At 42.2% G+C, this 27085-nt stretch overlaps 1 protein-coding gene across 1 annotated transcript in view; it reads right to left on the reverse strand.

Moving 5' to 3' along the window:
• The window catches only part of LOC145403091 (putative E3 ubiquitin-protein ligase HERC1), a 597230-nt gene that overhangs the window by 326534 nt on the left and 243611 nt on the right, over positions 1-27085 (reverse strand). The window contains 2 exon segments of the mRNA XM_080274923.1: positions 14229-14363; positions 22442-22669. Coding sequence (XP_080131049.1) covers positions 14229-14363; positions 22442-22669 — 363 coding nt within the window.

The raw sequence follows: 27085 nt of genomic DNA on the forward strand, positions 1-27085 counted from the left end.
TATCACAATACTGTCATGTAGTGACTTTTTTACTTCCATGCTCACTTCCCTGTTTCTTGTCACTGCCTTCAAAGAACCAGCAACCTTTCTTCCTTGTTATACCCTTTCAAGCACTTTACCCTCTAAACTTCCATCCTTGCTTATCATGCTACCCAAGTACTTAAATGCACTCACATTTTCCATTTCCTCACCATCCAACCTCACTGTATATTCACTGACTTCACTTCTCTCGAAGACCACAACTTTACTCTTCCTTACATTCACCTTTAGGTTCCGTTTCTTACATACTCTCCCAAACTCATTCACCAAGCCTTGCAGCTCCCCTTCGTCTTCACTTAACAACACAATATCCCCTGCAAAAAACAGTACAGGGAGTTTCCACACACTGCCCTCTCTAATAAGGGCCGCTCCAACATCCACTACCCTACCTTGTACAGTAAAAGTCCTATTATTCGGCAGCTGATTGTTCGGTAGATCCGACATTTCGGCAGTTTTGAGAAATAATCCCATTTACGAAAATCATTGATTGTTCGGCATATGTCCGGAATCATCTCGGCAGTCTAGGAAATGATATCTGTGGATTGTAGGCCTAATGTTTCATTACACTTCTGTATGTTCACTAATTTCTATATTTTTATTCAGATTCAGGTATAGTACTGTATTGATTACAATATTGCACAGTATCATACACTACAGTAACCACCCCCACCAAATTAGCGAGGGTTACGTTCCAGGCCCCCACGCTAATTCTTGAAATTCTTTCATTCTTGATGCCTTCATGAAAATGACTTACCGGTAATTGAGTAGCCTATGACACTGCAATGCATTACCCATAAATAAATGTTGCTTGTTAAATCAGTTTCCCCGTTGTTTTTAGCTGTACGGCTGTAACAGCTCTAGTATTTTTATTCCTCAGCATAATGGTGGGACTGTTCTGTTTAACTGAACCTAACCTAACCGAGTTTAACTGTATTTAACCAAACCTAACCTAACCTAAAGTCAGAAAGGCTGTGACAGCTCTAGTATTTTTATTCCTCAGCATAATGGTGGGACTGTTCTGTTTAACTGAACCTAACCTAACCGAGTTTAACTGTATTTAACCAAACCTAACCTAACCTAAAGTCAGAAAAATACTTAAAAATAAACTGGAGGAATATGAATTGCTAAGGTCTCTCTGATGAAAGTTAAACGTACATTTAGTTCTCATTCTTTTCTTTGTTTTTGTGCTTAACGTGAAAGAGAGAGCATTGATGCAAACAGTAATATATCCCATTAACCCCTTAATAACCTCCGACATTGAACAACCTTTTACAGTGCCGATGTCAGTGATGTTAAGTTAGTGTGAGCTATAAAGAAAACTGAACAATTATGGGGAGGGAACGAAGGTCACTGGTATGTTTGCATGACTACCCTACGATTCCAAGCAGTTAGGCGGTCGGTTAATCTCAGATGTTTTCGCCCTTTTGGGAAATACACCGTAACTTTATCAATCTTTCCGTGACTCATAGTGAATCATAGCATGGGTTTAGGAAGCTAAATAACACATTGCTAGGTGAGCCAGACGATTATCTTCCCATCTTTAAGAAAAATAAATTGATTTCAGAAGAATGGAAAAACTTTACGTACTCAGAGAGGGATTTAATTTCTTCCATTTTCTTATAAGATGTGAAGATAATCGTCTGGTGCACCTAGAAATGTGTTATTTAGCTTCCTAAACCCATGCTATGATTCGCTATGATTGACTGGAGAATTAATAAAGTTACGGTGCATTTACCAAATGGGCGAAAACATCTGAGATTAACTGACCCCCTGACTGCTTGGAATCGTAGCTAGAGTCGTGTAATCATACCAGTGACCTTCGTTCCATTCCCATAATTGTTCACAGTTTTTCCATAGCTCACTAACTCGACATCGGTACTGTAAAGGGTTGTTCAATGTCGGAGGTTATTAAGGGGTTCATGGAATACATTACTGTTTCCATCAGTACTCTCCTTTCACATGTAAACAAAAAAAAACGAACAAAAGAGTGAGTGCTAAATGTAAGTTATAACTTTCATCAGAAAGACCTTACCAATTCAGATCCCTTTACTTTATTTTATGCAATTTTCCGACTATTTTATTTTGTTTGGAAAAAGTACTATATACAGTACTCACTCCAAACATATTTGTAATAATATAAGTAGTGATGAGTTCACCAATACAAGTGATGTACTGAGCTGGTAGGTAATATTACGTATTATTTCGGCCATCCAGGAAGTGTTATCTGACTTGTATGCCTACTGTGTCATTACACTTGTATATGTTCACTAATTTATATATATATACAGTATACTGTATTTCAGATTCAGGTATAGTACCGTATTGATTGCAGTATTGTACTGTATACAGTACTCTCTCCAAACACAGTTGTAATACCGTACCGTAGGTGGTGATGAGTGTTCACCAATATATTCAAGGTACTGAGTGGGTAGGTTTTTGATTATTCGGCAAATCTAATTTCTCGGCATCATCCTGGTCCCATAGATGCCGAATAATGGGACTTGTACTGTATCTCTTTTATAACCCCGTCCATATACAGATGACACATCCGTTTCAATCCAAACTTCAATTAGAAAAATTCACTCAGTTCACTATCCACAAGCACTGTAGCCTTAGCACCCTCATACATACTCTTCACGGCATTCAACAACTTCCCATCTACTCCATATATTCTTAATACTTTCCATAAACCTTGTCTATCCACCCTGTCATATGCTTTCTCCAAATCCATGAAGACCACATACAACTTCTTTCCCTTCTCTACAAACTTTTCCACTATAGATTTAAGAAAGAATATCTGATCTACACAACCTCTTCCATTCCTAAAACCTCCCTGTTCTTCTCGAACTAATTCCTCTGTTACTTCCCAAACTCTGCCAATAAGTATCCTACCATATACTTTTCCTAATACACTATTATGCTATGTAAATGCATATCAGGGAAGGAGAAAACAGACATAAATGAATATATAACCTATGGGAAAACATCAGCAAGAGGGCACTGCAAAAAACTGCATAAAAAGAGAGGCGATAAAGCCATACGGAAATTTAGTTTCCCAAATAGGGCAATTGATCAGTGGAATGCACTACCGAAATAGTGAGTGCCAAAACAATTCATAAATTTAAGGAGATGTATGATGAAAATGGTTTAAGACACAGGACAGTACGAGCTTGACTTATTCCTGTAAAGATACAATTAGGTAAGAACAAACACACACACACACACAAATGCAGGCTACTGTGTTACATTATTACCTTGCTAGGCAGCTAATAATAATAATAATAATTTGTGGTAGGTGGGGGCGCTCACCATCCACTCACTCGATGTAGTGCTGCTCTCGGGTGTCTTTCCTTTCCTCTCCTCTCTCCATTCCTTCCTTCCTCTTCTGTCTTTCTTTACTTCATTCTTTCCTCGTCCTTCTGCCTATGGGTGACTTTACACTCCCTCCTTTGTCTTTCTTTCTTTCATTCTTTCCTCTTCCTTCTGCCAATGGGTGACTTTACACTGAGTGACAAGCCTAATGGTTTCCTGTACACCAGGAAACCATTTACTACATTAGGTGGTAACCATATAACCAAATTATGGCATCTGGTGGTTTAGTGGGTAATTACAGCACTCCAATAGGATTGAGCCAGTGAAGGTTTATATCCAAAAGGTGGGTGAGGTTATTGCTCATGTAATGCCACTCAGGGATAAGTGAGGCTGGTCACTCTCTTCTTAAATGTCAGGACCAAATTGCCTAGCCCCGGGCTTCTACGCTTCTCCTGGGGCAATGTAGAATTGGATGATGGATGGATAATAATAATAATAATAATAATAATAATATTAATAATGATAACAATAAGAGTAACCTGGTCTTTTGTTTCTCAAAAGTGTCAATTCTTCCAGTAAGGAATTCACAAGTGCTTGACATACTTCAACAATTTTACAGTTTAAGAATACCAACTCTAACGTATGGAAGTGAAGCTTGGACGTTGTTGGAAGGACACAAGTCAAGAGTGAAAGCAGTGGAAATGAGTTATTTAAGAGGAGCCTGTGGAGTCACATGGAGAGACAGGCTGACGAATGAGAATATAAAGGAGCGTTGTGGTGTGGATGTGGATGCGATAGGAAGTGTTATGAGGAACACACTGAGGTGGTTTGGCCATGTGGAGAGGATGGAGGGTGAAAGACTGACGAAGAGAGTGTATGTGAGTGAGGTGGAGGGGGGAAGAGGGAGGGGGAGGCCGAGGATGAGATGGAGGGATGGGGTGGAGAGGTATATGAGAGAGGGGGGTGTGAGTCGGGAGCAGGGGAGTGAAATGGCAGGGGACAGGACGACGTGGAGGCGATTTGTTTGTGGCCACCCCAAACGGGATTGAGGTGTCTGGCAATAGAAAGATAGATAGATAGAAGAATAAAATAACTACGACATCATTCATATAGAAGCTTAGTCAGCAGAAGTGACGACAATTTAAACCCTATAATCACACGTCACAACACCTCCCTCCAGATTACAGTTCCTTGAAAAGAGAAAAGCTTTGAGATGCTGCTTAAAAGATTCAAGAGAAGTCAGTTGCCTTGCCTCACTGGTAATGGAAATTTATTTAATATGCTGGGGGCAGTACAGGAAAAACATAATCAGAGACTTTAACCCACCCCATCCCGACATTTTTGGACCTTTTTTTTTTTTTTAGTCCAAACATCCGCTTTTGGTGAGAAACATCGAAAATTCATAGAGAAATCGCTCACCTGAGGTTTAAAATACGCGATTTAGGTACGAGTACTTCCTTACCTGACTGGGTTTTCTAACTGGCTGGCACCAAAGAAAACGAGTTCTATGGGAGGGTAACTATTTTATCCATTCATAAACATGAATGAGGGTGAGATTTGGAAGCTTCCGGTGTTGCTGTTTGCTGATGATACAGTATTGTTGAGTGAAGATGAATGGGAGTTGCAAGGTTTGGTGAATGAATTTGGGACAGTGTCTAGGAGGAGGAAGCTGAAAGTTAATATAAACAAAAGTAAAGTTATGGTGTTTGAGAGGAATGAAGTCACAGAGTGTGCAGTGAGGTTGGATGGTGAGGATATGGAGAATGTGAGTTCATTCAAGTACTTGGGTAGTGTGATGAGTAAGGATGGAACTTTGGGGGATGAAGTACGTGAAAGGGTACAGCAGGGAAGGAAGGTTGTTGGCACACTGAAAGCAGTGATGAGAAATAGGGAGGTGAGTATGGAAGTTAAGAAGTCACTGCATGATGGTATTGTGATCCCTACCCTGACGTATGGAAGCGAGGCGTGGACCTTGCAAGAGGGGAACAAGTCAAGAGTGAGAGCAGTGGAAATGAGTTACTTGAGAGGAGCATGTGGAGTGACATGGAGGGACAGGTTGACGAATGAAGAAGTGAAGGAACGTTGTGGGGTAGATGTGGATGTGGTTGAAAAGATTAGGAGAAATACACTGAGGTGGTTTGGACATGTGGAGAGGATGGAGAATGAAAGACTGGCTAAGAGGGTGTATGTGGGTGAGGTGGAGGGAGGGAGAGGGAGGGGTAGACCGAGGATGAGGTGGAGGGATGGAGTTGAGAGGTATATGAGGGAGGGGGGGGGTGAGTTGGGGGGAGGGTAGTCAAATGGTGGGTGACAGAGTGACTTGGAGGCGTTTTGTCTGCGGCCACCCTTTGCGGGATTAGGGCGTCGGGCTATAGATAGATAGATAGATAGACGAATTTATATGTAGTACAAGAGTATATTGGTTTTCAAACAGTAATATAGGCATTATAAGCATTGTTTCACTCACTAACTCATCACCATTCATGACCTTTTTTTTCCCACATTACCTGATCATCATTTCTGACTGTTTCTTCCTCTAATGCTATGTAAACTTTGTCCTCCACATTGTCATCGATTGAGGAATCACTCTAGCCCTGAATGTCTTTATTGGCCAGGTCACTGGTAACAGGTGAATTGCCGAGACAATGGCGTGCGGGGGGGGGGAGAGATTATGCGGTGTAAGGCATTGTTCCTGCTTGGCATCTTGTAGAGGAATAGAGGAAGGTGTCCCGTGTATACATGCCAAAAATCACTCGCAAAATCACTCGCGAAAATTGAAAATTGTGCAAATTAGGGACCTTGCAATGTTGCCGCGTTAATTCACGTCGCCAGGACGGCGCGGGTTAAGATGCCTGGTGAACAGCTCTAGGATCATCAAGGCATGAGGGATCAACTTCATCTCTTTATGTCATACTTTGGCTCACCGACGAAAGTTTCAACAATTCAGGAAGATACTTTGTTCACTGAGCTGAAAACTTGAAAGTAATGAGAAACAGTTTAAATTCTATTCTTGCCTTAATTGGCAACCAGTGTAACTCAGAGACAAGGTAGTTGTGGTTCTTGGGAGAAAGCTAAAGATAAGTCTTCTTTTGTAGATTATTTGGAAGAGCACTCCATAACAAGTTGCAATAATTAACATGAGACAAAACCAATACATGGACCAATATTAATAGGCGTTGTCTATTTAGGAACTTTTTTTTTACAGAATACAGGTTTCTGATGTGCAAGTTACAGTTCCTGACAACTTGATTAATGTGTTCTTTATAATTCAGTTTTGAACTGACATGTACATCCAGATTTTGAACAGAGCAGACTGGACGAAGTTGTGATTCACCAGTCTTCTGGGACAGGACACAATCAGCATCACCATTCCCTGAATAATGATGATTTGTGTTTTACCAACATTAAGTTTAAGTCTCCGTTCTGCCATTCAGATCTTAATATCAGACATTACAGATTACAGATTTTCTTAGAGTGATTAATATCAGTCATCTTAACACAAACCTGTGTGTCAGCAGCACAAAAATGACAGGACACATGTGTGTCTAGCAGAGCTGATAAACTACTTGTAAATTCTACTATAAATAGAACTGGACCTAAAATAGATCCTTGGGAGACTCCAAACAAAAGGAGAACTGAGTCCAAACAAGTGTGTCCAACTACTACACTCTGACATCTGTCAGACAGGTATGACTCTGGGAGTAAAGGGGCAATGCCGTGGATGCCATAAAAATGAGGATCATCCAGCAATAGCTCATGATCCTCTGTGTCAAAGGTTGCAGACAGATCTAACAGAACCAAGAAAGAGGACACCCAATATAGGTGTTTGCCATCAAGTCAATCAGTATCTATGTCAATGTAGTTTCAGTTGAGTGATATTTCCTATACAGGCATACCCCGGTTTAACGATCTTATTGGTTAGGTAAAACCTCATCGTTAGGCGGGGTATTGTATATTGGGGAGCTTTTAACATGTATTTCAATGTGGACCATTTACCAGCCTTGGATTTTACCCCAAACCAAGTCCAAAACCCACCCAGATGAGCCCAAAAACAGGTTTAGAGGCAATCTAAATGGCCTAACTGCTGTCAAGGAAGCTAACCTAAGCCTAACACCTGTAAATAACTCACTAAAACCAACAAATCAAATCTGAATATTGTCAAATATAAGTCTGGAAAAAATCAAACTTAGTAAACTGTACCCCAAAATGACAAGGTTCAACTCACTGATGGTTAAAACACATTAATCTAAGTCTAAAAACAGTTTATAAATCAGCCTAAACACACGTCTAAAATATCATCAAAATCAGTAAGAAAAATAAAAAACCATCGTTAAACCGGGGTTTGGCCATCGTTAGGAGGGGTATGGTGCAATTTCTACCCCCATCATTAAGCCGGGGTATCGCATCTAAGGGGATCGTATATCGAGGTATTACTGTACAATAAAACCTCAATATAACAGACTTTAATAGACCAGAATTTGCTTTTATCAGAATCAAGGAGCTACCAGACTAAATTCTTATACTGTATATCAGAAAAAGTCTGATAAGGCCAGAAGTAGTCCGGACTGGCTATGTTCACCAAAATAAGGTAAATAAATGACATGTTTATCAGTGTACAGTAGAGTACAGTATAATTATATATATTATACCATTTGATTACTGTAGTGAATGTAAAATAAAGTACAGTATGGCAAAGGTAGTGAAAACAGTTTAAAAACCGATGATGCTCTCTGGACTAATGTCTGATATGTCAGAAAAAGTCCAGGATAGCAGGGGGAAGTCTGGATGTCGCTTTTATCAGAATTTTGCTTTTTTGCCACTCACTTGGTGTAGTGGTGCCTACTTCTTCCTTAATCTCCTCTCTTCCTATTTCTCCCATCTTTCCTGTCACTTCTTATTGGTTTTCTTTTCTTCACAGGTGGCTTTACATTGAATGACAAGCCAAATGGTTTCCTGTAAGCCAAGAAACCATTTACAACGCTGGGTGGTAACCATATAACCATACGTGCTCTCTACGTGTCAACAAGTGGGTTGGTGGAGGGTTAGTGCCCCTCCCTGTAAAACAAATAACTCAAAGTCAAGTGGCCACCCCTTACGGGATTATGGCGTCTGGCAATATATAGATAGATAGATAGATAGATAAATAGAATGGCTTGGGCCCTAATTTGTCCGTTATAGTGAGATTTCAGTGTATGTCAAATGAACACAGGGAACAACTCTATTTCACCCAAGTGGTGGTAGAAGTTGATCAGGTACAGCTCACTCAATAATCTTTGGCAAATATGACAAATCAGAGGCAGGATGATAGTTTAACATGCTCTCAACATCGAGACCAGGCTTCTTAAAAAGAGGCTGGAGCAAGGCATGTTTCTCAGACCGTACAAAGTTGCCTAGTAAGAAGCATCTATGTCCTATTGTACAACCTCTTCTGTCTTTCCTTCCTTCATTCTTTCCTTGTCCTTCTGTCTACGGGTGACTTTACACTCCCTCTTCTGTCTTTCTTTCCTTCATTCTTTCCTCTTCCTTCTGCCTGTCAGTGACTCTACACTGACTGACAAGCCAAATGTTTTCCTGAACACCAGGAAACAATTTACCATGCTGGGTGGTAACCATATAACCAAATTATGGCGCCCGGTGGTTTAGTGGGTAATTACGGCGCTCCAATCGGACTGAGCCGGTGAAGGTTTATATCTGAGCGGTGGTTGGGGTTTATTGCTCATGTAATGCCACTCAGGGATGAGTGAGGCTGGTCACTCTCATCTTAAAAGTCAGGACCAACTTGCCGAGCCCCGGGCTCCTACGCTCCTCATGGGGCAACGTTGGATTGGATGATGGATGGATGGATGAAGTCTGCTGCATGTTCATATACATAAGGCAACTGTGACAAATTAATTGGATCAAGAGGGTCTCTGATACAACATTTAACCTTATTAACATCCAATGAATTAAATGATGTAAGTACATGACCTCTTCTGCACCATGATTGGAATTCGACTGAGAATTCCATGTTGAAAGAAATATTATCTGATTCATATCATACATAAGATATCTTAGTCATGAAGAATGACACAAAATCAAAAGCTAGTTCAATACTGGATACAGATGATTTATAAGTAACATTCTTCTGACCAACCAGATTATTCATAACTACAGCTAGCTTTTTTTTTTTTTTTTTTTTTAATCACAACAGCATAAATCAACCTTTTTGTGGTAATACAGTCCTTTGCTTTACTGGGCTTTTACAGTGTGAGCAACAGCTCTCCTGAGAGACACATAATGCAACAGAGTAAGTTCGGTCCATTGAAAGTGTCATTCACAATCAGCTTTCCTACACTGTGTCCATAAGAAACTGATGGATGTATCAAACCAAGGAGAACTATCAGGTACAAAGATTGTCCTTATTACTCCGCAACAATGACTGTCAAAGATAGCCTTAAGCTCATTATTATATATATTCACAAATTCATCAGAGGAAAATTCAGAACAATCAATGCAGTTTAAGCGTGCTGCAATTTCACGAAAAATAAGATCAGTCAAAACTCCCAAAAATTCTGAACCTGATAACCTTTCTATAAGAAGGGGCTTTGGGATTTCAAAACCAAAGGAGATCAAAGCATGGTCTGAGATGAAAGGATCAATTAAATCAGCCTCCGCATCCAATATGTGACTGCAACCAAAAAGGGGATAAAATTATTTCAAGGAATTTGAAGAAATAGGTTTCAAATAAGAGTTGTCGATTCAATACAGTACAGTCACGATTAAAGACAAAGGGAAGCAACAGTCTTCCAACAACATGAGCCTTTAATTTCTCCAATAATTGAACAATAACATAACTTTCCCTTAATTATTCACGAACATGATAAAATCACTCAACTGTGTGGAAGACACTGAGTGGGAAGTGGGTGCATTTACAGTATGTATTGGATTTCCAGATGGCTGCATTTGTTTATAACTCATGCCTTATATTTTGCCAGTCTGGTACTATAAGTTGTTTTGGCAGGAGGGGACAGATGGATATGGGGGTGTTGGTATGATGGTTGCAGAGAAATGGGTGGAAAACGTTATGAATGTTATGGGAGTAGGCGACAGGATATTGGTAGAGAAAATTCTGTTCGGCAGAAAGATAACTGCAATTATATCGGCATATGCTCCACAGGCAGGATTGGATGAAGTAGAGAAAGATAGGTTTCGGGAAGATTTCATACACGTAGTAGGTGGTATGCGGGATGATGAGATAGTGGGTTTGGGAAGGGACTTAAATGGTCATGTAGGTGAAGCAGCACAAGGTTATGAAGGAGTATATGGGGGATGTGCGTATGGCATAAGGAAAGCGGAAGGGGAAAAGATACTCAAGTTTGGGGAGGCAATGGACATGATTGTGTGTAACACATATTTTAGGAAAAGAGAGAGTAGATTAATTACATATGAGTCTGGGGGAAATAGCAGTCAGATAGATTATTTTTTGGTTAGGAGAGCTGATAGGAGGTTAGTGAGGGATGTTAAAGTTATAGGAAGTGAGGAGTGTGTGCAGCAGCACAAACTATTGATTTGTGATATGGTGCTTAAAGAACGAGTGATGAAAAAGAGAACTTATGTACCTAGGAGGAAAATATGGAAGCTGGAAAACCAAGTAGTAAGGGATGCCTTCTACAGCGAGATGAGGAGAGTGATGGCTGAACAGGGAGCCACAGACAGAGGCGCTAATGAACAATACAGAGCCCTCAAGAACAATCTCTTGAGAGTTACTGATGTAATATGCGGTTGGACAAGAGGACCACCAAAGACATAAAGTAACTTGGTGGTGGGACGAGAGTGTAGAAGCTGCAGTTAAAGAGAAAAGAAGGCTTTTCTGGGAATGGAAGAAGGGTGGTAGCAAGGAGGAATACTTGGCTGCCAACCGTAGGGCTAGAAGAGAGGTACACAGGGCGAAGGCTGAGTCACAGAGACTTTTACTTGATAACTTAAATCATGGGGAAAGGAAAAATATGATATTTAAGGTGGCAAATCAGATGAAGAGGGATAATCGGGATATTACAGCTGAGCAGTATGTGAAGAATGATGAAGGAAGGGTAGTGGTGAACAGTGAGGATATTAAAGATGCATGGAGATTATAGCCAGTTGCTGAATGAGAAGTTTGACTGGGACAGGGAAGGTTTGGAGCCAGCAGATCCAGTGTTTGGCCCTTGGCCTTTCATTGATGCTGCTACTGAGAGTGAGGCAACAGGTAGGATGAAGGTGGGGAAGGCAGCAGGTGTGTCTGGGTGGACTGCCAAAATGTTGAAGGCCTCAGGAGATATAGGGGTGAGGTTAGTCACTGACCTGATAAATAGGATTATTTATGAGTGTGTTGTCCCAGATGATTGGCTGAAGAGTGTAACTGTAAATGTGCATAAAGGGAAGGATGATGCCCTGGAAAGAGGAAATTATAGAGGTATAAAGCTTTTAGATCAGATAATGAAGGTAATGGAGAGAGTCTTAGAAGGTATGATTGGAGAAAGAGTGAATATAAATGAGATGCAGTTTGGGTTTATGCCAGGTAGGGGGACCACTGATGCCATATTCAATGTTCGACAGCTTCAGGAAAAATATATTAGTAAGAAAAGGGATCTGTATTTTGTTTTTGTTGATTTGGAAAAGGCTTTTGACAGAGTCCCTAGAGAGGTGGTGAAGTGGGCAATGAGAAAACTTGGCTTGGAGGAGTGGCTGGTTAGGTTGGTTATGGCTATGTATGTGGGTGCTCGCACCCGCGTAAGAGGGAATGGAGATTTGAGTGATGAGTTTTCCGTGAACGTTGGTGTGCAACAGGGGTCAATTTTGAGTCCCATGTTGTTTATCATGGTACCTGAAGCCCTTTCATGTGACTTCAGAAACGGACTCCCGTGGGAGATGTTGTATGCTGATGACTTGGTGTTGATTGCAGAGAACAAAAGGGAGGCGGAGGAAAGGTTTAGGAAGTGGAGAGATGGTATGGGGCACAAGGGCTTAAGGGTAAATGCAGATAAAACAAAAGTGATGATATCTAGCATTGGTGGCGGTACTGTCAAAGTCGAGGGAGAGTGGCCATGTGCAGTTTGCCACAAGGGAATGGAAAGTAATTCCATCTTGTGCGGTGTTTGTGATAAATGGGTGCACAAGAGGTGTAGTGGTATCCGAGGCAGACTGCAAGATAATGCTGATTTTATGTGTACAGCGTGTCAGGGAGAGCAGGTGGAGATTGTTAGATGTGAAGGGATTGAACTTGCAAGCGAATCTCTTGAGTGTGTGGAAGAGTTTTGTTATTTAGGAGACATGTTTTGTGCTGGAGGTGGGGCTGGAGCTAGCTCTGTGGCTAGGGTGAGAAGTGGTTGGAAGAAGTTCAGGGAGCTCGTGCCTTTCCTGACATTGAGAGGACTCTCCCTACGTGCTAAGGGGTCTTTGTATGCAGCATGTGTTAGGAGTGTAATGCTGTATGGTAGTGAGACGAGGGCAGTAAAGGAGGAGGATATTCGCAGGCTCAGACGTACAGAAATGACAATGATTAGGTGGATGTGTAGTGTGTCCTTGCGTGCAAGGTCTGGGGGGGCTAGGTTTATGATGGAAGAGTTGAGAGGTAGGATGGGACTGGAGTGTATTGGTGTTGTGATGAGGAGAGGTAGATTGAGATGGTTTAGGCATGTGGAGAGGATGGGGATGATAGTTCGGTAAGGAAAGTGAGAAGTGTTAATATTGAGGGTGGGGTTATGAGGGGTAGACCGAGAAAGACATGGGATGAGGTCATTAAGTGTGACCTCAGGGTTAAGGGTCTGAACAGGGAGGCTGCAATAGATCATGCAGCATGGAGAGCCGCCATTAGGTGACCGAGGCCGACACATGCAAGCATGTTGGAGCCTTTAAAAATGAAACAAAACGAGTCAATGCTATGGTTTCTTGACCTGAGCTGACGCACATGACACTCATCCCATACCTGCTGATGCCCACCTCAGTTGTTGTGTTGACTGTCACTGTGTTTAGAAGCATTTATTTATTTATTTCCTTGCTCCTTAATTTCATATCAGAAATGAGCATGTGGATCTAAACTAACTTTGGTTATACCTAAGCACCCTGAGAGTGTTAAGAACACAAGAAAAGCATTCATTCCCAAGGAAAAAGTAAAATTGATGGACAAAGTGGCACGTGATGTGGGAGCTTAATGCAAACAAGAGTAGCAATCAGACATTCAGATCAAATGTGTTGGGTGTGTTTACAATGTACAGTTTCTTTGTTGGAGAGTTACAAAAAAACTAAAAATGTTAATGATGAGGGAGTAGAAAAACTCATGTTTTCACGTTTAGTGTATCGAGTGTGAAATGGGCTTTGTGACTGATCTTTGTTATGAGCTGACAGACTTGGGGTTAGAAAATCTGGCTCTTATGGTATGTGAAGACTTATGTGTTGACATAAGAAGTCAGATAAGACACTGTAATTATATGAGTCCAGTTCTAGTGAATTATACTATCATCCTCTCCACATGGCCAAACCACCTCAATGTATTTCTCCTAATACTTTTTATCATATCCACATCCACACCACAGAGCTCCTTCACTTCGTCATTTGTCAGTCTGTCTCTCCATGTAACTCCACATACTTCTCTCAAATAACCCATTTCCACTGCTCTCACTCTTGACTTGTGTCCTTTCACCAAGGTCCAAGCTTCACTTCCATACATTAAAGTAGGTATCACAATACTGTCATGCAGTGACTTTTTTTACTTCTATGCTCACTTCCCTGTTCCTTATCACTGCTGTCAAAGAACCAGCAACCAAAAAGGAAGGTTAAGGTAATTAAGAAATAATTAAGGATAAGGCACTACAAATTCTATTTTACCTGATATATGGCCCTGAAATCAAGCCTGAACTTACCAAGGTCAAGCACAGTAAGGAGAGGTGTTGTGAGCTGTGGGTATGTTGGGGCCAGGTTGTGCAGCGCCTCGGCCACCACCTCTCGACCGCACTCCACCACACTCACCACTCGGCTGATGCCCTCACTCACACTCTCTGTAAGGCAGTAGTTGAGTCGATGCATCACTGATCAACATAAAGTATAATGACTTCTTTATTCCAGCCTGAAAATATTCTACAAACGGTATATGCCAATCCAATATTACTTCTGAGGGGCACATGACTATGCTACCTTAGTCCAGCAGCCTGTATTTAAAGGTAAATGACCAGCCTATTTCTCCTAATGGTATTACACAATCAGTATGCCACCAGTCACCTCTTGCAAATCAATCGTATGTACTGTACATGGCTAGACTGTCACTCCAATTGAGGTGCTGTAACCACTCGAACAGCATGGCACATTTTTAAATATTTTTAAGTTCTAATATCCAATTATTCTATCTTCATCTTTAGCTGAGTATGTTAAACTACCTATCTATCTATCTATCAACTGCCAAACGCCTTATTCCCTTACGGAGTGGTCACAAACAAACCGCCTCCACGTCACCCTGTCCCCTGCCATTTCACTGCCCTGCTCCCAACTCACACCCCCCTCTCTCATATACCTCTCCACTCCATCCCTCCATCTCATCCTCAGCCTCCCCCTCCCTCTCCCCCCCTCCACCTCACTCACATACACTCTCCTCATCAGTCTCTCATCCTCCATCCTCTCCACATGGCCAAACCACCTCAGTGTGTTCCTCCTAACATTTCCTATCACATCCACATCCACAGCACAACGCTTCTTTATATCCTCATTTGTCAGCCTTACTCTCCATGTGACTCCACAGACTCCTCTTAAATAACTCATTTCCACTGCTCTCACTCTAGTACCAATTACCAATTACCACCAAATGGTCTTATATGGCTTGGAGTAGATTCCTTGTAGTGGAGGGGCCCCCAATTCCTTCAGGTCCAGATGTCTCTCCTAAGCTAGAGGAAATTACCTGGTAACAGCAATACTACACTAATGAGCTATTACTGTAATGAGGAGGTTAAATATCTACACTTATAACCCTGTTCCAATTCAGGGTGTCCACGAACATCACTGTGACACATGATACAGAAAAGTTTTGCAATAAATGGTTCATTAGTAACTCATGTCAACCATCAATAATCCACAACGTTTTTACCATACCCACAACTATTTGCACATCATATACATGTCACACCTACTCAGTCATTAACTTCACTCCCACTCATCTTCACTGTCCAAATGCAACCACATAAAGTCCTCCTTTCTTTCTTTCTTCAGAGTTTCACTGTCTCTATTCTATTTTGTTATACAGCGTCATTCACATTTCTCACATTGCACATGAGCCTGCCTTGCTTTGCAGGGTCCCTGGAAAGTACAATATCCAACTCTGAGGATTCTGTATCATTTTGCTGGGTAGATAATTTGAGGCCTTCCTGACCAGAGAGGACATGCACCGTCCCTCGAGTGACATGATTTTGTCTGAAGGATGGCTCTATTCCAGTGCTTTTGCATTATGACTCATGCCCTGAAACTGACTCCCCCATCATCCACACCCATAGCCAGAGAGGCACATGACTCACAATTCAACAGCATGGGTGTTGAGTCTTTTATTCCTTGAATCTACGTCTCTCTCTCTCTCTCTCTCTTACATCTTATTCTTGCTGCTTATAGATTCTTTTTAAACAAAAAGTTAATATAACCTCATAAGCCCTTTCATTACAATAAGTCCTTCTAAAGCTGAACACTGTAAATCACTTAGAAGCAGAAAGAACTACAAGAATAATGCATTCTCAGCCTGCGTTGATGAAGTTAGTGAGAATTTCAGCTCTTTCAGTCCCACAACTTCCTTCTTTTCAGCCATGTTAGTCCAGGAAAAACTTGGTGCAACAGCAGACAATGATATCCCTGACTTTACGGTCAAACAACTATCAGGTTTTTATGTAATGCTTCATTCTAAAAAAGTCTGTTGGACTCATGAGATTCCCAGACTGGATTTTCAAAGTTATTCCTCCTTGTCTTATAATTTATCACTAAATGTATGCTATACTCATTTTTTTTTTTATCAAGGATAAGATGCACTTGACAGGTTGGTAAAGATTAGCTGAATGCAACATGTCTGAATAACATTGTTGTATTTCAAATAATTACTGGTAATGCAAATCAAAACATACTGACTAACTCAAATACAACAACATTATTCGGACATATTGCATTCAGCCAAACATCGTCAACTTGTCAAGTGCATCTTCGCCTCTAAAAAAATTGAGGATAGTGATATATCATTTTCGTTTTTAAAGGCTCCAACATACTTGCATGCGTTGACCCTGGCCACCTAATGGCAGCTCTCCATGCTGCTTGATCTCTAGCAGTGGCCAAATTCAGTCCCTTGTCTCCGAGGTCACACTCAATGACCTTATCCCAGGTCTTTTTCAGTCTACCTGCATTATATGGGGCTGAAACATGGAATATAGGTGTAGCAGAGAGGAAAAGTTTGAATGTAATGGAGATGAGGTGTCTGAGGAGTATGTGTGGAGTGACGCGTATGGATCAAGTGCGAAATGATGAAGTGCGAAGGAGAACTGGAGTTGTTCAGGAGATGGCTGGTAGAGTTGAGCAGAGGGTGTTGCGATGGTTTGGGCATATGGAGAGAATGGATAATGAGCGATTGGTGAAAAAGATAACTAGATCTGATGTGAGAGGTGTAAGGCTGAGAGGAAGACCACGAATAGGATGGATGGACAGTGTGAAGAGAGCGCTGGATGTGAGAGGGATGTCTGTTGAGCAAGGATGAGTGGCTGTGCGTGACAGAAATAAATGGAGAGAAATTGTGAATGAATAAGTGATGAAGCAGCCCTGAGGGAATATTCTCCCGCATTTGGTCTGATCAGCATTTGGTCTGATCAGCTAGGCAGGTCAGGTGCGGGTAAGGGGATGAGTCTGTTATGATGAGGCAGGGGTAAACCAGCTCTGCTGTCGGGCCCTGCTGCGGATGTCACTGATTCCACTGCACAGCTGACCCTTGTGCGGTATGGTGCGGTGAGGATCTGTCCGTTCTCCCCTTTGGGGCTAAGATGCGAATGAATGTGTTTGAATGGATGAGTAAATGGGGAGTGTGTCGTCCTGTCTCGGCTACCTCCCTTTCCTTGGGGGAAGCAGCCTAGGTATATAGATAGATAGACAGACCTCTTGGAACCCTACTCCCATCATTAACACTTTTAACTTTCTGCACTCAACTGTCATCCCCCATCTTCTCCACATACCCAAACCACCTCTGTCTACCCCTCCTCGGCACACCACCAATACACTCTAATCCCATCCTCCCTCATAACTCTTCCATCGTAAACCTGGCCCCCCCAGGCCTCGCACTCAAGGATGCACTGCACATCCAGCGAATCATTGTCATTTCTGTATGTTAGAGCCTGTGAACATCCTCTTCCTTTACTGCCCAGGTCTCATTACCATACAGCATTACACTCCCAACACATGCTGCACACAAAGATCCTTTAGCACAGAGGGAGAGCCTCCTCAGTGTCAGAAAAGGCAACAGCTCCCTGAACTTTTTCCAATCACACCTAACCACAGAGCTAGCTCAGCCCCACCTCCAACACTTAACATGACCCACAGATAACAAAACTCTTCCACACACTCGGGAGACTCACCAGCAAGATGCTCTCCCGAACACACTGCACAATTGAAATAAGCATTATCTCACAGTCTACCTCTAATACCACTAAATCTCTTGTGCAACCACTCATCACAAACACTGCACAAGATGGAATTACCTCCCATGCCATTGTGTCAAATTATACATGGCCACTCTCCCTCTTCTTTGACAGTACAGCCACCAATCCCAGATACCATCAGCTTTCTTTTATCTAAATTACTCTCATGCCCTTGTGTCCCATACCATCTCTCCACTTCCCAATTCTTTCCTCTACTTTCTTTTCATTCTCTGCAATCAACACCAAATCATCGACATACAACATCTCCCACAGGAGTCCATTTCTGATGTCATGTGGTAGGTGGTGGCGACCATCATCCTCTCACTTGATGTAGTGCTGCTTACTTCTTCCTTAGCATTTATCATTCTTTTTCCATGCCTCTCCTCCTCTCTTCCTATTTCTCCCATCTTTCCTGTCACTTCTTATTACTTTTCTTTCCTTTGCAGGTGGCTTTACATTGAATGACAAGCCAAATGGTTTCCTGTAAGTCAAGAAACCATTTATAACGCTGGGTGGTAACCATATAACCAAACCATACGTGCTCCCTACGTGCCATCAAGTGGGTTTGTGGAGAGTTAGTGCCCCTCCCCGTAAAACAAATAACTCAAAGTCAAATGGCCACCCCTTACGGGATTATGGCGTCTGGCAATAGATAGATAGATAGAGATGTGAGAGGGCTTCAAGTACTGTACCATGAAAAACAAAGGGCTTAAGACTGGCCCCTGATGCACAACAACATTCACAGAAAACTCATCACTCAAAACTCCATTCACTCTTACTGGGTGCATGCATCCACATACACAGCTATAACCAGCCACTCCTCCATCCCGAGCTTTGTCACTGCCCGCTTCACCACCTCCACAGGGACTCAGTAAAAAGGCTTTCTCAAAACAAAGTACAGATCACTTTTCTTTCCTATATATTTTTCCTGAAGTTCTCAAACAATGAATAGGGCATCAGTGGTCCCGTTGCCTGGCATAAACCCAAACCGCACTTAATCAATGCTCTCTCTTTTTCTGATCATACCCTCTAGGACTTTCTCCATTACCTCATTATCTGGTCCAAAAGCTTTATGCCTCTATAATTTCCTCTTTCCAAGGCATCACCTTTTCCCTTGCACACATTTACAGTCACATTCTTTAGCCAATCATCTATGACAACACATTCATATATACTGTACATGTATATACGAATTTATCAAGCCAGTAACTAACCCCACTCCTTTATCTCCTGTAGTCTTCAACATTTCTGCAGTCAGACCAAACGCACCTGCTGCCTTCCCCATCTGCATCATGCCTGTTGCCATGCTCACAGCAGCAGCATCAATCAAAGGTCAAGGGCCAAACACTGGATCTGCTGACTCCAAACCTTCCCTATTCCAGTCAAACTCTTCATTCAAAAACCATTTATAATGCTCTCTCCAGGTATCTTTAATATCCGCACTATTCACCGCTATCTTTCCTTCATCATGCTTGACACACTCCTCACCTATTACACCCCTGTTTTCCCTTTTTATCTGATTTGCCACCTTATATATCATATTCTTTGTTTCCACACTATTTAGGTTATCCAGTGAAAGATTCTGAGACTCATACTTTGCCCTGTAAACCTGTTTCTAGCCCCACGATTGGCAGCCAAGTATTCCTCTTTGTCACCACCCCTTCTCCATTCCCAGAAAAGCCTTCATTTCTCCTTAGCTGCAGCTCCTACACCCTCATCCCACCACCAAGTTACTTTATGTCTGGGGGCACCCCTTGTCGATCTGCACACTGAATCAGTAACTTTCAGGAGATTGTTCTTGAGAACTTTGTACAGTTCGTTAACACTTCTGTCAACAGCTCCTTGTTCAGCCACCACTCTACCCATCTCACTTGAGACGATATTCTTCACTGCTTTGTCTTCCAACTTCCATATTTTCCTACTAGGTGCACAGATCCTCTTTTTCATCACTTGCTCCTCAAGCACCATGTCACATATTAAGAAAATGTGTTGCTGCACACACTCCTTGCTCCCTATAACTTTAACATCGCTCACTAACCTCCTATCAGCCCTCTAAACCAGCAGATAGTCTGTCTGGCTGCTATTTCCCCCAGACTCGTTTGTAATCAACCTACTCTCCCTTTTCCTGAAATGTGTGTTGCACACAATCATGTTCATTGTCTCACCGAACTTAAGTATCCTTTCCCCATTCTCATTTCTTGTATCATATGCATACCCCCGTATACTCCTTCATATCCTTGAGCTGCTTCACCTACATGACCATTCAAGTCCCCTCCCAAAACTGCAATCTCATCATACCCCATACTACTTATTACATAAAGTCATCCCACAATCTATCCTTTTCTACCTCATCCAAGTCAGCCTGTGGAGCGTACGCTGATATAAACGAAAACAATACTGTATAAATACAACAATAATAATAATAACAATCATCATCATAATAATAATAATAATATTAATAATAATCTTGACTTTTGTTTCTCAAAAACACCAGTTCTTCCATTGGGAATTCACTGACACTTCGTTTTGTTTCGTTTCATTTTTAAAGACTCCAACATGCTTGCATGCATTGGCCTTGGTCACCTAATGGCGGCTCTCCATGCTGCACGATCTATTCCAGCCTCCCTGTTCAGTCCCTTAACCTTGAGGTCACACTTAATGACCTCATCCCATATCTTTCTCGGTCTACCCCTCATAACCCCACCCTCAATATTAACACTTCTCACTTTCCTCACCGAATTATCATCCCCATCCTCTCCACATGCCCAAACCATCTCAATCTACCTCTCCTCATCACAATACCAATACACTCCAGTCCCATCCTACCTCTCAACTCTCCATTGTAAACCTAGCCCCCCCAGACCTTGCACGCAAGGACACACTACACATCCGCCTAATCATAGTCATTTCTGTACGTCTGAGCCTGCGAATATCCTCCTCCTTTACTGCCCAGGTCTCACTACCATACAGCATTACACTCCTAACACACGCTGCATACAAAGACCCCTTAGCACGTAGGGAGAGTCCTCTCAATGTCAGGAAAGGCACGAGCTCCTTGAACTTCTTCCAACCACTTCTCATCCTAGCCACAGAGCTAGCTCCAGCCCCACTCCAGCACACATGTCTCCCAAATAACAAAACTCTTCCACACACTCAAGAGATTCACCAGCAAGTTCAATCATTTCATGCCAATCTCCACCTACTCTCCCCAACACGCCGTACACATAAAATTGGCATTATCTCACAGTCTACATCTGATAATGGGAATTTTAACAATTCAGCAAGCTACTTCAGCTCACCAAACTTAAGAACCTTGAATGTAATAAGACAGTTTAAATTAAATTCTATCCTTTACTGGTAACTAATGCAGCTCAATTAGGAACAGGGTAGTTGAGGTTCTTGGGGGGACACAAAAGATAAGCCTTACTGCCCTGTTCAACACAGACTGAACTTTTGTTAGTGTATTATTTGGAAGACCAATCCAAAGTAAATTACAATAATCAACACAAGACAAGACCACTGTATGGACCAATGTTAAGAGGCACCGTCTATTCAGGAATTTTCTCACAGAGTACAGATTTCTGATGTGCAAGTTACATCCTCTGACAAGTTGATTAATATATTCTTTGTAATTTAACTCTGAATTAAAATAAACACCCAGATTTCGAACAGAACTGATTGGATGAAGCTGTGACACGCCGATGTTCAAAGCCAGGGCATTATCAGTGTCGTCACCCCTTCTGTTTCCCCAAATGATGATGATCTCAGTTTTACAATCATTCAACTTAAGTTTCCTCCCTGCCATCCAAATCTTAATATCGGACATTAGAGATTCAAGATTAGTCTTGGTATCATTAATATCTGACAGACTAATCAGATGTGTGGTCAGGACTGGGAGGCTAGGATTATGACTGAAGAGGTGAGAGAAAGGATGGGATTGAAATGTAATGATGTTGTGATGAGGATAGGTAGATTGAGATGGTCTGGACATGTTGAGAGGATGGAGGATAACAACTGGGTGTAGAAGATGAGAAGTGTGATAGACAGGGGTTAAGTTGTGAGAGGCAGATCGAAAAAAAACTTGGGATGAGGTCACGGAGTGTGTCCTCAGGGATAAGGGACTGAAAATGGAGGCTGCCAGAGATCAAGCTGTATGAACAGCCAATATTAGGTGACCAAGACCAACACATCCAACATGCTGGAGCCATTTTAAATGATAAAACAGATGAACAAGGTACTGTGATAAATGACAGTGTAAACTGCTTCAACTCTGACCCTTCACTGAACATCCTAGTTTAATAATGAACAATGTAGTGTTGCAAAAAATGTTCCTAAATACCAGATTTCTACTAAACAATGCACTATACGAAACTATGTTACATGAGGAGTGACTAATTAACATACTGTATTATTTAACTCATGTTTACAACACTTACCAGCAGAGTGGTCACTGGAGGCCAGGCCTGATGAGAGAAGCTTAAGAGCGAGCCAGTCCTTGGCGGCACTCTCAGCTGGTGTGAGAGGTGGCCCCAGCAGCATCCCCTCCAAACACCGCCCCACCACCAGACCACATGCACGCTCCACATCCAGCAGCCACGCCCACTGACGACCCACCACACCACCACCCACGCTCTTCACTGTGTCGGGGGTTGGTGTATCAACCTCTGTGAAAGTAAAGGAGATTCATCATACAGGTATATCTGACTGGAATGATCTACATGTACAACTACTAATGCTATTGTTGTTGCTGTAGCCCAATGTACATCTCAACATGAGCCAGGTGGATTATAGGATGACGATGTCCTTAGCTTCCAATTCAACATCTTCCTTTTCGGGAACATGGAGGGTGCTGAGGGACGTCTGTACAGTATTGGTCATGTCGGTGCCAAGTGTGGATGTCTCTCCTATTCCACAAATACAGTAAACTCTCATGAAAGGTCATCTCTTTTGATGCTCTGTTGAATGAGGAGTTTGAATAGGACAGGGAAGATTTAGAGTCAGCAAATCCAGTGTTTGGCCCTTGGCCTTTGAATGATACTGCTGCTGTGAGCAGGAAAATAGGAAGAATGCGTTACGTGAAGGAGACAGGTGTGTCCAGGTTGACTGCTGAAATGCTGAAGGCCTCAGGAGATATAGGAGTGGGTTATATTACTGATTTGACAGTTATACAAGGATGTGTTGTCTCAGATGACCAAGTGAAGAGTGTGACTGGTAATGTGTACAAGGAGAAGGGTGATACCTGAGGAAGAAGACATAAAATTTTTGAATGAGGTAATGGTGAGAGTTCTAGAAGGTATAACGGGGGGAAAAAAAAAAATACTGATAAGGTACAGTTAGGGTTTATACCTGGCAAAGGAACCGCGGACGTCACATTCATTGTTCAACAGCAGGGGCGTCATTTGGGGAGGGCAGTGAGGGGCGCTTGCCCCCCCCCAAGCTTTCTGAGGGGGCCTCCAAATCAAATACAATTAATGAAAAAAATATATAAGGTTAACACCGTGAAATTGAAAATAATTTGTATTTAGCCTCGGTAAGTTTTGAGTGAAATACTGTATATCTTGTGTGTGTGTGTGTGTGTGTGTAATAGTCACAATAATTTACTAGGTAGCCTATATTAAAGGATGTCAATGTAAATATGTTCCTAGCCCCCTGTTCAGTTAACTTCAGTATCGAGCTGCATTTTTTATTGTATTCTGGCTATCATTAAAAGTTTTTCTTCATATTAGGAAGTATGTACCTGTAGTTAGGAGTTTTAAGAGTTCATTTAGATCAGTGGTTCCCAAAGCGGGAGGGACGGTGAGGTACCATGGGACCATGAGGAAAAAGGAGACGGTAGGGGGGCAGTACGGTGGCATCAGAACCAACTAAGCATTTTCTTTTTTTGTTAAACAATCTATGACAAAATCTAAGTTACAAACACTTAAGTGACATGTATGCTTTACAAAAAAAAAAGAGAGAGAGAGAGAGAGTAATACACAAAAGCATGGTTTTACTTTATTTTGTGGTTCGACATCGGAGTTAAAAGTTCGAACGTATTCTTTATATCTTGGTAACGTGGTCTGGACACGATAGGCACCACAAGCCAGTGGCCAGCCAGTCAGACAGCAGACACCGTGGGAGTTCATTCTGTGACGGCTGGTAAAGTACGTATGAACACAGTTCTGTGTTTTCGTTTTCGTTTTTAAAGGCTCCAACATGCTTGCATGTTTCGGCCTTGGTCACCTAATGGCGGCTCTCCACGCTGCATGATCCATTGCAGCCTCCCTGTTCAGTCCCTTAACCCTGAGGTCACACTTAATGACCTCATCCCATGTCTTTCTCGGTCTACCCCTCATAACCCCACCCCCAATATTAACACTTCTCACCTTCCTCACCCAATTTCCATACCCCATCATCTCCACATGTCCAAACCATCTCAATCTACCTCTCCTCATCACAACACCAGTACACTCCAGTCCCATCCTACCTCTCAACTCTTCCATCGAAAACCCAGCCCCTCCAGGCCTTGGATGCAGGGACGCACTGCACATCCACCTAATCATTGTCATTTCTGTACAGTACGTCTGAGGCGGCGAATATCTTCCTCCTTCACTCCCCAGGTCTCACTACCATACAGCATTACACTCCTAACACATGCTGCATACAAAGACCCCTTAGCGCATAGGGAGAGTCCTCTCAATGTCAGGAGAGGTAAGACCTCCCTGAACTTCTCCCAACCACTTCTCACCCTAGCCACAGAGCTAGTTCCAGCCCCACCTCCAGCACACAACATGTCTCCCAAATAAAAAAACTCTTCCACACACTGAAGAGACTCACCAGCAAGTTCAATCCTTTCATATCTGACAATCTCCACCTGTTCACCCCAACACACTGTACACATAAAATCAGCATTATCTCGCAGTCTACCTCTGATACCACTACATCTCTTATGCACCCATTTATCACAAACACTGCACAAGAAGGAATTACTTCCCACGCCCTTGTGGCAAACTGCACATGGCCACTCTCCCTCGTCTTTGACAGTACCGCCACCAACCTTAGATATCATTACTTTTATTTTATCTGCATTTACCCTTAAGCCCTTGTGCCCCATACCATCTCTCCACTTCCTAAACCTTTCCTCCGCCTCCCTTTCGTTCTCTGCAATCAACACCAAATCATCAGAATACAACATCTCCCACGGGAGTCCGTTTCTAAAGTCATGTGAAAGGGCTTCAAGTACCATGATAAACAACATGGGACTGAAGACTGATCCCTGATGCACACCAACATTCAAGGAAAACTCATCACTCAAATCTCCATTCACTCTTACGTGGGTGTGAGCACCCACATACATAGCCATAACCACTCTAACCAGCCACTTCTCCAAGCCAAGCTTTCTCATTGCCCACTTCACCACCTCTCTAGGGACTCTGTCAAAGGCCTTTTCCAAATCAACAAAAACAAAATAAAGATCCCTTCTCCTACCAATATATTTTTCCTGAAGCTGTCGAACAATGAATATAGCATCAGTGGTCCCCCTACCTGGCATGAACCCAAACTGCATCTCATCAATATTCACTCTTTCTCTAATCATACTTTCTAAAACTCTCTCCATTACCTTCATTATCTGATCTAAAAGCTTTATACCTCTATAATTTCCTCTTTCCAGGGCATCACCCTTCCCTTTATACACATTTACAATTACACTCATCAGCCAATCATCTGGGACAACACACTCATAAATAATCCTATTTACCAGGTCAGTGACTAACCTCACCCCTATATCGCCTGAGGCCTTCAACATTTCGGCAGTCAACCCAGACACACCTGCTGCCTTCCCCACCTTCATACTGCCTATTGCCTCACTCACAGTAGCAGCATCAATGAACGGCCAAGGGCCAGACACTGGATTTGCTGGCTCCAAACCCTCCCTGTCCCAGTCAAACTTCTCATTCAACAACCGGTTATAATGCTCTCTCCATGCATCTTTAATATCCTCACTGTTCACCACTACCCTTCCTTCATCATTCTTCACACACTGCTCACCTATAATATCCTGATTATCCCTCTTCACCTGACCTGCCACCCTATATATCATATTTTTCCTTTCCCCATGATTTAGGTTATCAAGTAATAGTCTTTGTGACTCAGACTTTGCCCTGTATACCTCTCTTCTAGCCCTCCGCTTGGCAGCCAAATATTACTCTTTGCTACCACCCTTCTTCCATTCCTGGAAAAGCCTTCTTTTCTCTTTAACTGCAGCTTCTACACCCTCATCCCACCACCAAATTACTTTATGTCCTGGTGGTCCTCTTGTCCAACCGCATATTACATCAGTAACTTTCAAGAAATTGTTCTTGAGGGCTCTGTACTGTTCATTAACGCCTCTGTCTACAGCTCCCTGTTCAGCCACCACTCTCCTTAACTAGCTATAGAAGGCAACCCTTACTACTTGTTTTTTCAGCTTCCATATTTTCCTCCTAGGTACATAAGTCCTCTTTTTCATCACTTGTTCTTTAAACACCATATCACAAATCAATAGTTTGTGCTGCTGCACACACTCCTCACTTCCTATAACTTTAACATCCCTCACTAACCTCCTATCGGTCCTCCTAACCAGAAAATAATCTATCTGACTGCTATTTCCCCCAGACTCATACGTAATTAACCTACTGTCTCTTTTCCTAAAATATGTGTTGCACACAATCATGTCCGTTGCCTCCCCAAACTCGAGTATCCTTTCCCCTTCCGCATTCCTTATACCATACGCACATCCCCCATGCACTCCTTCATAACCTTGTGCTGCTTCACCTACATGACCATGTAAGTCCCCTCCCAAAATCACTATCTCATCATCCCGCATACCACCCACTACACGTATTAAATCATCCCAAAATCTATCTTTCTCTGCTACATCCAATCCTGCCGGTGGAGCATATGCCGATATAATCGCAGCTATCTTTCTACTTAACAGAATTTTAACTACCAATATCCTATCATTTACTCTCAAAACATTCATAACATATTCCACCCATTTCTCTGCAACCATCACACCAACACCTCCATATCCGTCTGTCCCCCCTTGCCAAAACAACTTA

The sequence above is a fragment of the Coenobita brevimanus genome, chromosome 60 (assembly GCF_032717465.1).
Source record: "Coenobita brevimanus isolate Jiangsu-jjx chromosome 60, ASM3271746v2, whole genome shotgun sequence".
NCBI lineage: Eukaryota > Metazoa > Arthropoda > Malacostraca > Decapoda > Coenobitidae > Coenobita > Coenobita brevimanus.